The 12,305-nt window shown below is 41.1% G+C and overlaps 1 protein-coding gene and 1 non-coding gene across 3 annotated transcripts; both read right to left on the reverse strand.

Annotated features, from left to right (window-relative positions):
* Positions 1-610: 610 nt before the first annotated feature.
* LOC110536536 (uncharacterized) lies at positions 611-4,509 on the reverse strand. Its single transcript, XR_016484320.1, has 2 exons — positions 4,447-4,509; positions 611-3,084 (listed from the first exon to the last, which is right to left on the reverse strand). It is a non-coding gene; the product is annotated as an uncharacterized LOC110536536 (transcript).
* Positions 4,344-9,949, reverse strand: LOC110535196 (patched domain-containing protein 3). Of its 2 annotated transcripts, XM_021620060.3 has the most exons (4): positions 9,077-9,917; positions 8,705-8,832; positions 7,573-7,718; positions 4,344-7,400 (listed from the first exon to the last, which is right to left on the reverse strand). In XM_021620060.3, exons 1-4 carry the CDS (start codon positions 9,758-9,760, stop codon positions 5,782-5,784), a joined length of 2,577 nt encoding a protein of 858 aa, XP_021475735.3. In that variant the 5' UTR covers positions 9,761-9,917; the 3' UTR covers positions 4,344-5,781. The 2 variants fall into 2 exon arrangements, with proteins under 2 accessions (XP_021475735.3, XP_021475736.3); XM_021620061.3 differs by lacking the exon at positions 8,705-8,832 and having other exon boundaries at positions 9,807-9,949.
* Between the last annotated feature and the right edge of the window lie 2,356 nt (positions 9,950-12,305).

Raw genomic sequence — 12,305 nt, forward strand, 5'->3', positions numbered from 1 at the left:
GAGCGACACTATAGTATGGAGACAGCCACCCAATCAACTTTGCGTTCAGTAATCAGTAATGAGGTCATTCACGAGAACTATTTTACTAGTCATTGCTCTCCCATAACACGTGCACACACACACACACACACACACACACACACACACACACACACACACACACACACACACACACACACACACACACACACACACACACACACACACACACACACACACACGCACATCTGTCTCACTCGTTTCCAATGGAAAAAACGAATGGGAAAACTAGTTTGACGTTTCCTTGTGTAAAATGTGTTTTATTCCTTTAATTTTTTTTAAACGTTATAAACAGAAAGCCCTGATTGGGTAAATTTTAGAAGTCAGAAAGTCTCTTTTAGTACAGTGACATACCAGAATGGTTTCAAGTGACCAAGTTATGTCATGTGATATTCTACTGCAATCTAGTGGACGAACTGGGGATCAGACATGAGATCTGATTACATCAGTGAAAAGGTTATGACTTCAGTTTAAAAAAACAACAAGTTTAAAGTTCATATGTATCATTCATTCCTGCACAAGGCCCCTGTGCTTTTAAAATGGCTGTGTTCCTATGGGAATTTGTGCATGTTTAGAGCTCGACCATTTGGTCAAATATGATCATTTTGGTTTGTGAGGCGATAGAGGAGTAGCAGCTCTCAAAGTAGTCTAACAGTGTTTTGTGGCGTGGTGCAGATTCAGAGCTCCATTCACCTTGGGCTTTAGGACTTTCTCAAAGTGGGATTTGTCAAGGGTTTTCAATCAATCCATCATGCAGGACGACTGCACTGTGAAACACCCCTTTGATTGGACAAGAGGGAAACTTCTGACCAATGAGACCAATCACTCTGAGCACATGCTCAGAGACAGAGACATCACATCCCATCCATACAATATGGGCACTCCATTGTCTCTGACTATCTCCTGCTGTATGTCTGGTGTGGGGCTACTTCTGGAGAGTATGACGATGTACTCTCCACCTTTCTGAGTAAAGAACTTCACTGTTTCAAACCCCAGCCCAGAGAGACCACCTGTGACAATGTACACAGACTTCTTCTGGAATAGCTGGGTTGGTTTAGGCAGCAACTGAATGTTGGACAGTGTGCCTTTGGAATCATCTTTACCCAGCGCCACAACAGACAGGGTCTTTGAGCTGAAGTACGACTCAACAGACAGGAAGTCAATGCTACCGGATGACATTCTTTGTAAGGTAGAGGTCTCTAGAGAAATTCCCAAATGCATGGACTTTAGCCAATTATAAATCTGTGGCCTCTTGGCAATGAGTGATCCCTTTTGTAATATGCTGGACATCTGAAGAGTCTGGATGTGAACACTATCCTTAACATTCTGGAACACACTCTGTTCAAGCAAGCAGTGGGACTGGGATTCACAGACAATGACAACATGTCTGACATCAGGACAATTGCTGACTTCTGCCAACAGAGATTTATCAAATGGTGGAAGGAGGAGAATTGCATCAGCAAACATTCCACTGCACTGTGTCCATACAATGGCATTCCATCTTGATTTGTTTGCTGTCTGGATTAGGACCTTCAGCAGACTTGAGTCAGGAACAGAGGAGATGATGCTCAACCTTCTCCGTTGTTTGATGGTAGGTAACAGTCTGTGCAGTATTTCCCATGCCAAAACAAAGTAGGACACACAAGGAGCCTCCTTCAGAAATGTAAGCCTCTTTGTCTTGTAGCAAGCTGCTTCAGGAATCACAATCTTAGAAGATGCAGCAATGGGATAACATGATACTACGTCATCTCCCACTTTCAGTGTGTTCACATCTTTCCCTACAGCTGTGACAGTACCACTGAAGTCAAGAGCCAGAAGCTGGTGGTTCTGAGATGTGTGATTGTTCCAGTACATTGTCTGACCATAGTTCAGCCCAGAGACACTGACAGGATAGTAGTCTGAGGAATGAACGCCTATCTTACTGAGCTGAATCTTAACTGATTTCTTATGGATGTTTGTGTTGTCAACATCACAAGGAATGGCAGACAAGCTAGTCATTCTGCAGGGGTCATTTGTCTGAAAGATGCATGGCTCAGACATTGAGGAGAAAATGCTTCCCTCAGTGCTCTCAATGCTTCCAATGGGAGTATGTACAAAATCAGGTTTCAAAATCAGCCCACCTTTCACAACCAACTCTGGGTATCTTTTGCAAGGGTATGACTTTAAGACCTGAGACAGAGCTATGATGTCTTCTGTAGAGACAGAGTTGATGTCAATCAGCTGGAAGGAAAGCTTTTCCATTTCTGCAGCACACGATCTAGTCATGCCTGACAGGACAAAGCCTGCGCTGATGTGGTCCACCGTATCCTCCGCCGACCGGTAGGTTATTACTCTGATGAAATTTGTAAATTGCATGGCCCTCAATGACAGGACAATTTTCCTGAGCATCTCACAGCAGCTTATCATACTCTCCAGAACATACTCAGTTCTCAGTGAAGTCACATCTTCCTGACCCCACACAAATAAGACTTCCTGGAAGTGTTTGTTGAGATCTGTGATATTAAGGCTTGCCAGGAGTGTAGGAAATCCTTGGCTCAAGACCTCCTTAGATTGTGTGAAGGAGATGTATCTAGACTGTGAACTTAAGTGTGGTTGCATGGCTTTTGGAAGGCCTACCTGGTCGGAAAATACCAAGGCCTTTGGTGCCTCGCTGGCATTAGAGGAGATGATATCCTCACAGACAACATTGAATTCATTGTGGAAGAAGTATTCTTCCACAACATGAGAGCGGCTCCCAAGATATTTAATCACCACATGCTTAAGCTCAACCAAAACTCTTCCCTCTTTGTCTGTAAAGCAACCACATACTTCATAGTGATCAACACCTTCATCAATTGCTTTCAGATACACAATCATTTCCTCTTGCAGAGGTTCAAACACTGTCAAGCTGCCTATTTTGACAGGAAACCTGGGCCTTGAAGAGACTCCATATGCTACTGTAACAGGAGCAAGTTGCATCAGGAAGTCTAACACTACGGGTTGAATGCAGTATTCATGCAACTGAGACAGCAATTCTTCTGGAACTGTGACAACTGAAAAAAACTCCTTAAACTCATCAAAGACGGCAATAGGTTACAGTCATAGATCCTCCGTGTGTAGCAAAAGTTAGGAGCTATATAATCAATGGAATTAAAAGGACAAAATAATTGAAAGTTAAAAGGATAGGCTACTACAACAAAGAGCCTACAGGTAGGTTGCTACTTAATATTCTGAATGGAGATGTTGTTGTTTGTAACTGCAGGATGAGAAAACGCGAGCACTGCAGGTCTCAATTAGCCTAGCTAGCTAACATTAGCTATGTTGCTTAACTATCTTCTCCCGGGTTTGATGCAGTCAGGGCAGGAACTATGTCATCATATTTGATAATAAATAACCTAGCTATGGCAGCTATTGGTCTACTATAGCACGAGTTGGCTTGGTTGGTTGCTGTCTCTCGTCTCTCCCTCCCTCCTTGTCTCTCACTCCCTCCTTGCTCCCTGTGTCCCTCGCTCACAGTGCGGCCTCTCCCTCAACTGCTAGGGTGGCACTCCTCTCTCCCTTCTCCCATGCTTTATCAGCTCCGTTTAATAAAGTACCTTAGAAAAATTACTTTTATGCTGCTTCTCTCACTCGGATTGGACCAGGTCTACGGTCCGGGTGGGAAAGCCACAGGTCCATTCCCAAATGGGTCCAACTTTTTGGACCTGTGAAGATAGGTCTGTATGTCAACTACTCATATTTATATATTTATCCAATTATTTTGGGCTAAAACCCAGCTAATCTTGGAGAAGACAGGCCTAACTACTTACAAAAAGTTTCTGATGAATATGTACAAAAGTAAGTAACGTGCCTATTAGATTGAAAGACATAAGGTCATTTCGACAAACTTGTGAGGCTCTCCATGTTTATTATTTACCCATTCAACACATTTGCTGCTACTTCAATCCATTTGGAATTTTTTTTTTCTTTTCCTGAGACCAGACAGACATTTTTATTTAACCAAATATTCCCAGTGTTTTTCTACAACAGCCACACATGTGGCCTCTCATTGCATTATAAACATTTTCGTGAGGCAAACGAGTAGGCTAGGTGCGCTCGTTTCGGTGGAGAGGACTGCAGGGATGTTGTGCTGCCAGAATGCACCAGAAAGTCACGAAGGTACTCGTTTAGTTAAAGCTGAGTCAATGCCTTGGAAGATTACATGATAAGTCATTAGTACTCCACATAACATATAAGAATATCATAGCGAATATAATAGCATAGTAACGAAATGACTCTGAATTTGCACATAAAATATAAAAAATTGTATAGGCCAAATATGGAAGTTGGTGACAATCAACAGTTTATTCATGATTTCTTTACTAAGGGCTCCATTCAGTCTGTATCGCTGAAACATTAGAAATGTAAACCGATTGAGTCGACATTTACCCTGAATTTACCCTCCGCTAACAGGAAGTACACCTTCAGTATTAGAAGAGCCGAGTAAGTCATTTTGACTCCATACGAATTTAAAAATTCAAATATCTCTAGCATTTTCAAAGTCAAGCCTTTCCTTTTCTAAATAAGTCTATTTAAACACGTGTATGCTGTAAGAATTTCAATGTCACAAACATCATTTGTCTTATAAAAGCAGTTTTAAAGAGGACATGTAATTTATTTTCTCCTCCTCCGTGAGAGGCCAAAAAGTTACATTTTTCAAATCCTTCAACAGATGCAGGTAGAACGTGTTTGATTTCCATATAGTATCAGAAAGATATTCAGAGGTTTCCCTTACCATTCCCCAATAACTATTATAATAGTTATAATAATAATAATAATAATAATAATAATAATAATATATATTATAACTACTATAAATATGCCAAATAACTAAATCAAAGCTAAAATCAAACTCTGCATTTGAGCATGCTGCAACAGGTAGCCTATAGTAACATAAACTAATGAGAAAGCTATTGTGCTCCTTGAAATCTTGTTCAAGATTACTCTGATGACCTTCATAAACATAGCCACATTATTCTTTTTTTTTCCCAATTGCATTTATGAAATATATTTATTAGACTGTTAGAATGTTTGAAGTCAAAATGACTTTTCTGGTGTTAAATTGCACTCACACTGTAACGTTGAACATCCGCGATACGGATTAATCTACCATTAATATCATCAACATAGTCTACTTGCGTGTAATTAACAGATGTAGTAAAATAATAAACAGGACACTTCAAATGCCTTGTGGAAAAACACGAACCAAATGAATGAACATTGTTAAAAAAATAGACACTACAGAAAAAACTATATCGCACAGTTTGATAGACTGAAACTCAATATGACTAAATAGAAATTAAATATGAAATCTCACACACACATATATATATATATATATATTTTTTACCTTTGCAATGCATGACACAAACTCAGTACCAACAACAAAGAATGTGTTACCTATAACCTGTAACCTGTAATCTATAACATATAACCTACTATGTTTATGTGTTTTTCAGAATGACTTAGACATTCTTATTCTATAGATTCCTACATATTACAACTATGACTCAAATATAATTACATTTGTTAAATGCAAGTCAGATTTACTAAGCGTCCATACACAATACACTTTTATCATTAACTTTATTTTATGTTTTTTTTCTAGCAGTTTCTATGTCTGATAGTTATCAGTAGAAACAGGTGCAAATCCTTCAGCTGGGGGGATAGTGCTTAGCTGCTTCAAGAATTAATGACCACCCGGCCCAGCAGTTTTAAGGACAGTCAGAAATTGTTTTCACAAACGATATTATCGTTCATTTTCTTTTTCAATTGATAGGTATTATCTTGAGGGTTATCACCTGCATCTTCTTCATTGCCAACTTTAGCGCCGCAGATTCCAAAGAAAGACAAAAACACAGGGATAAACACTATACCATGGACGGCCCCAAACAAAATGACCAAGAACATGATCTTAAAGAAGGTTCTGAAGATGTAGCTCTCAGCAGCAGACAGAGCCACCACTCCTAAGATAGTAGACACAGCTCCCTGTATGATAGGATAGCCCAAGTGATAGACCGCATCTATAGCCTTCTCGTTAGCAGTTCTCTTATCGCTAGAGACGAAGGCATAGGAAATGTGAGCGGAAAAGTCCACTGAGAAACCGATGCAGATGACAAGATTGATCATGGATACAGAGTCGAGATTGACGTCCCAAAACGCCATGAAACCAGCAACGCCCACTATGACAGAGGCAATGGCAAAGGTCACCCAAAGAGAACATATTGGGTTGGGAATCAACAGGAGGGAGATCACCAGCATGGCAAGAGTGGCAACTACAATGTTTTGGATGGTGTTACTAACAATGACTGCGTACTGGTCAAAGTATATGAAAGCTGGGTGGTAAACAACCAACTTTACTGAACAATCACTAGCGGTCTCCCGAAGCTCGTTCAACATGTTCTTTTCATCAACAGCTGTACTGACATTGACTGTCTGAATGAACACACGTGAAGCATATATTGTGTTGTCTGTAAAATTCACATCTTGTATGAAATCAGACCTCTCGAGAAATGCAGACAAATTCCTTTTGAATGTGTTTTCCTCACTTAGATTCAAATGGGTCATCTTTCCAAATGTAAGATATTCATTGAGCCAAGATATGGTCCTGTTTTGAGAAACCATTGGTAGACCTTCAAAGTTTTGAAGGCAGGAGTCAAGAATATTCCGAGCACTTTCGTCCCAATATTTAAACGCACTGTCTGTCACAACAACCATAACATTTGGGCCATACTCTGAAAAGAATTCGTCCTCATTATCATAATAGCTACCCACATAGGAGCTATCAGCTGCTAGATTTTTAAGGTCTATGCCCTCTTGGATTTGTAAGCAACCATAGATGCTTGAGCCCAAATATACAGCATAGAGCAGGATCACAAACCCCTTGGTCCAATTATTTGTTAGAAATGGACCATAGTACGTCTTAAAGAAGTTGTTAATTGGCATTGGTTCCTCTTTTCCTGTTTCATGATCATAAGCTCCCCCTACAGAGCAGATGTTGTACTTTTCAGAATTCTCCTCTGGTTCTGAAACCTTCATGCAGGTCAGCCAATGTCTGTTGCTCTTTTCACGTCTTCCATTCAGTGCCAGAAATGCACCAAAGAAGGTGATGTTGTACAAGTAGCAGAACAGCACAGCTGTGCCAGTATACATACAAAAGGACTGTACAGAACCAAAGGGAGTTAACAGACCAATAAAGAAAGCCAGGGCATCAGTTAGTGTTGTGATGGTGATAGAAACAGCTGCCTCTTTGTATGTAGCTGCCATACGGTCCTCTACGTTGTCATGAACTTGAGTCTGCTGCCAACAAGAAATCATGATGAACATGTCGTCAACACCAATTCCTGTGGAGAAAAAGGACACTGCTTTACAAAATGTCAGATCTTGTTTCTACCCGTGTTCATTCCTGTGATCACATCTGTTAAGATCACAAGCCGAGTACATTTCATATCAGGTCTAAACAGGATGTCAGTTGCATTTGGTTTATTGTATCATAATGAGAGTTTGTAAGCTTACCCAGAATCAGGAATGGAGCTGTTGCCACAGTCATAGCGAAGGGCATCCCACAGTACAGCAACAACCCAAAACTGGACAACACCGCCATACCAGCTGAGAGGACACCAAAGGTCGCCACCCACACCTTGTTCCTAACACAGTCCAACCTAGACAAACACAACATTAGTGGGTAAACTCTAATAAGTAGTGCTCTCTGATGTGCCTTGAAAACAGTAATACAGTTACAATGTGGGTTCGACTGATTTGAGCCACAAATCTAGTTTCAGATAATAAACGCTGTTATTATCATTTTCAATTGAGCTGTACTATATTGACTGATGATGTGGAATCGCATCGGACTCCAACGAGTGGCTCTGGAATTGGATTCTCAATCCTCACATTGATATTAAATAGTAGCAATAGCGATGTTACTGTGCGACGAAAGACGCTGCAAAACAATTTGTAAATCGATGTCGTGGTGCCCATCAGTAATGAACGTCTCCACCTCGGTTTTGAGAAGTTGTGTTTTTACTGTCAGTTCCTGCTGGGTCGTTCCATTTGATTTCAATCACTGTTCATGATAATACTGAACAGAAAAATAGAAACACAACATGTAAAATGTTGGTCCAGTGTTTCATGAGCTGAAATAGAAGATCCCCAAAGTTTTACGTACGCACAAAAATCTTATTTCTCTCAAATTTTGTGAACACATTTGTTTACAATCCTGTTAGTGAGCATTTCTCCTTTGCCAAGATAATCCATACACCTGACAGGTGTGGCATATCAAGAAGCTGATTAAAACAACATGATCATTACTTGTAGGTAAAATCCCAGAGATGACTAGATGAAAAATCTGTCGCTGTGCCCTTGAGCAAGGCACTTAACCCCAATTGCTCCTGTAAATGGCTCTGGATAAGAGCGTCTGCTAAATGATTCAAATGTAAATGCTGAGAATGAGTTTTTCATAAAATAGTTTGTTTGTTATGGTCCTTTTCTGACTTGCCTTTTTAAAAAGCATTGTGGGTCAAAATGTGGATTTGATTTAAATTTAGCCCCAAAATCTAGCTTTTTACAGTCAACACTGTCATTGCGATTTTCCATTCGAGCTGTCCTATATTCATTGTCCTATATTTATTGAAATCAGAAAAGATACCTTATACAAGATACGATTGAAAAGGTGATGGCCAGGGCATAGGTCAATGAGAAGAGGGGAATGATTGAGTCAGAGCTCTTCTCAAACTCTTCATCCCTTGATATTGATGTAAAATACGATATGGTCATCTGCAAAGACAAATAAGAATATAGATACAAAGACCATATTCAGGTAACATTAGTAAAACAACTCAAAATGTTTGAATAATCAAATTATCATGACATGACATGTTGTTTTTTTTTTTTAAATGGAGCTTAAATGTGCAGTTTGATCAATTAGGCTGTAGGCCTAAACATGGTGAGAAGACACCCATCCTATACAAGTTGACAAGAGAACATGTCCTGTGTTTCATCTCTAAAACCATGTACTCACGCCGTCTTCTTTTTGCATCGTCGACGCCGTCTCTATGAACTTCTGCAGCCACATCGTATTTACAGTCTGGTTGTCTTCTTTTAAGAAGTAAAAAAGTCGAATTGCCTTTGCGCTTTCAATTTCAGTCGATCCAGTTTTCAGTTTCACACCACCGATTTCAGATGCGATGAAAATGTTGTCGTGATATGGGTAATCAATAGTGGTAACATTGGGAGTTTTTACAATATCAAAGATTGAATTTGACACGCACACATCACCTTTCTTAACACAAAGGTTTGAGAAATTAAATGTTCCTACGTCAATGGCTTTCACTTCCCTATCCATAGCAATCATTTTTGTAAAAGCAGGATTTGTGAGGATATTTGCTGCGGGCGTAACAATTATGAGAGATGCAAAGGTGCCTTCGGTATAGAGCCGCAAACGTGAGAAGTCGCTATCGTTCTGTGGAAAGTATTCTTTCACTTCTTGTCGTTCGTCTTTTGCTGGTCCGTCCATAGGTGTGAACATCTCTTCAATGCCGTTAGCTTCTCTGTCCGCAAGGAAGTAAAATCCTCCGCCAAGACCCGCAGAAATGAACATGGGAAGAATAAAAAACCACAAGTGGTGTCTACCAACAAAACGCCCAAGTATTTCAAATCCTCTAGCTATCGGTTTCTCAACGCAGTCTGTGTTGCACCCAGCCATTTTCTATTCTCCTTTTCAACTTGTGGTACTAGAAGAAATAACTCACCTTGAATTATATCTGTTGACTTTACAGTCATAAGCTATACTTCCTCTGAACATGGTGACATGATAAGCTTCCTGTGAAGAGTTTTCCTCAGTAGCGGCTCTGCCAGCCCTGGATGCATCACAACCATGACCGCGTCAGGGCAATAAATGGTTACATATTAACAAATAAGGTGGTTTATCTGTTTGGGTTGTGATAACATCACTAGGTGCCACGCCTGCTCCAGCTCCCCCTCCCTGGTGCTCGGAGGTACCAGGCTCCCCCAGCATTACGTACTCCTGCCACCATCAGTACACACACACCTGCCTTCCCCTCGTTACGCGCATCAAATTATTATTGGACTCACCTGGACTCACCTGGACTCAATCACCTATGTCATTACCGCCACTATATGTGTTTGTTCCCAAGCTCTGTTCCCTGCTTCAGGATTAATGTTTGTTTGTCTTTGCATACCCGGTTCTGATGCTGTCTCTGTCCAGGTTGATGTCTGTTCCCTGCTTCAGGATTAATGTTTGTTTGTCTTTGCATACCCGGTTCTGATGCTGTCTCTGTCCAGGTTGATGTCTGTTCCCTGCTTCAGGATTAATGTTTGTTTGTCTTTGCATACCCGGTTCTGATGCTGTCTCTGTCCAGGTTGATGTCTGTTCCCTGCTTCAGGATTAATGATTGTTTGTCTTTGCATACCCGGTTCTGATGCTGTCTCTGTCCAGGTTGATGTCTGTTCCCTGCTTCAGGATTAATGATTGTTTGTCTTTGCATACCCGGTTCTGATGCTGTCTCTGTCTAGGTTGATGTCTGTTCCCTGCTTCAGGATTAATGATTGTTTGTCTTTGCATACCCGGTTCTGATGCTGTCTCTGTCCAGGTTGATGTCTGTTCCCTGCTTCAGGATTAATGATTGTTTGTCTTTGCATACCCGGTTCTGATGCTGTCTCTGTCCAGGTTGATGTCTGTTCCCTGCTTCAGGATTAATGATTGTTTGTCTTTGCATACCCGGTTCTGATGCTGTCTCTGTCCAGGTTGATGTCTGTTCCCTGCTTCAGGATTAATGTTTGTTTGTCTTTGCATACCCGGTTCTGATGCTGTCTCTGTCCAGGTTGATGTCTGTTCCCTGCTTCAGGATTAATGATTGTTTGTCTTTGCATACCCGGTTCTGATGCTGTCTCTGTCCAGGTTGATGTCTGTTCCCTGCTTCAGGATTAATGATTGTTTGTCTTTGCATACCCGGTTCTGATGCTGTCTCTGTCCAGGTTGATGTCTGTTCCCTGCTTCAGGATTAATGTTTGTTTGTCTTTGCATACCCGGTTCTGATGCTGTCTCTGTCCAGGTTGATGTCTGTTCCCTGCTTCAGGATTAATGTTTGTTTGTCTTTGCATACCCGGTTCTGATGCTGTCTCTGTCCAGGTTGATGTCTGTTCCCTGCTTCAGGATTAATGTTTGTTTGTCTTTGCATACCCGGTTCTGATGCTGTCTCTGTCCAGGTTGATGTCTGTTCCCTGCTTCAGGATTAATGATTGTTTGTCTTTGCATACCCGGTTCTGATGCTGTCTCTGTCCAGGTTGATGTCTGTTCCCTGCTTCAGGATTAATGATTGTTTGTCTTTGCATACCCGGTTCTGATGCTGTCTCTGTCTAGGTTGATGTCTGTTCCCTGCTTCAGGATTAATGATTGTTTGTCTTTGCATACCCGGTTCTGATGCTGTCTCTGTCCAGGTTGATGTCTGTTCCCTGCTTCAGGATTAATGATTGTTTGTCTTTGCATACCCAGTTCTGATGCTGTCTCTGTCCAGGTTGATGTCTGTTCCCTGCTTCAGGATTAATGATTGTTTGTCTTTGCATACCCGGTTCTGATGCTGTCTCTGTCCAGGTTGATGTCTGTTCCCTGCTTCAGGATTAATGTTTGTTTGTCTTTGCATACCCGGTTCTGATGCTGTCTCTGTCTAGGTTGATGTCTGTTCCCTGCTTCAGGATTAATGTTTGTTTGTCTTTGCATACCCGGTTCTGATGCTGTCTCTGTCTAGGTTGATGTCTGTTCCCTGCTTCAGGATTAATGTTTGTTTGTCTTTGCATACCCGGTTCTGATGCTGTCTCTGTCCAGGTTGATGTCTGTTCCATATTAAAGGTTCTACTCCCCGTACCTGCTTCTCTTCTCCGGCGTCGGTCCACACTAGGAGTTCATCGCTAGGATGCAAGGTTTTGTCTTTATTAATTAACATTGCTTGTGTAATGTTTTGTGCAATTTCAGGGGTTGCCCCTGGGATGACTTCCCTGTCAAAAGTACAGTTTGATAACAAAAGGGTGACCTGTTAATCTAACCTTCATATTGATGTACCGGCATATAAACACACACACCTGTCAAAAGAGCCCTCATCCATTGTGATTGACACTTTTGGGCCGATAATGTTTGAGTACGATAAAAGACAATCAAATACATTGTTTCATGTGTGTAACGACGACCCCGGGAGACGGGAAGTAGTTCATTACAAATCCTACAATGTGATTTT

This window comes from Oncorhynchus mykiss, chromosome 11 (assembly GCF_057628025.1).
Source record: "Oncorhynchus mykiss isolate SJ-2025 chromosome 11, ASM5762802v1, whole genome shotgun sequence".
NCBI lineage: Eukaryota > Metazoa > Chordata > Actinopteri > Salmoniformes > Salmonidae > Oncorhynchus > Oncorhynchus mykiss.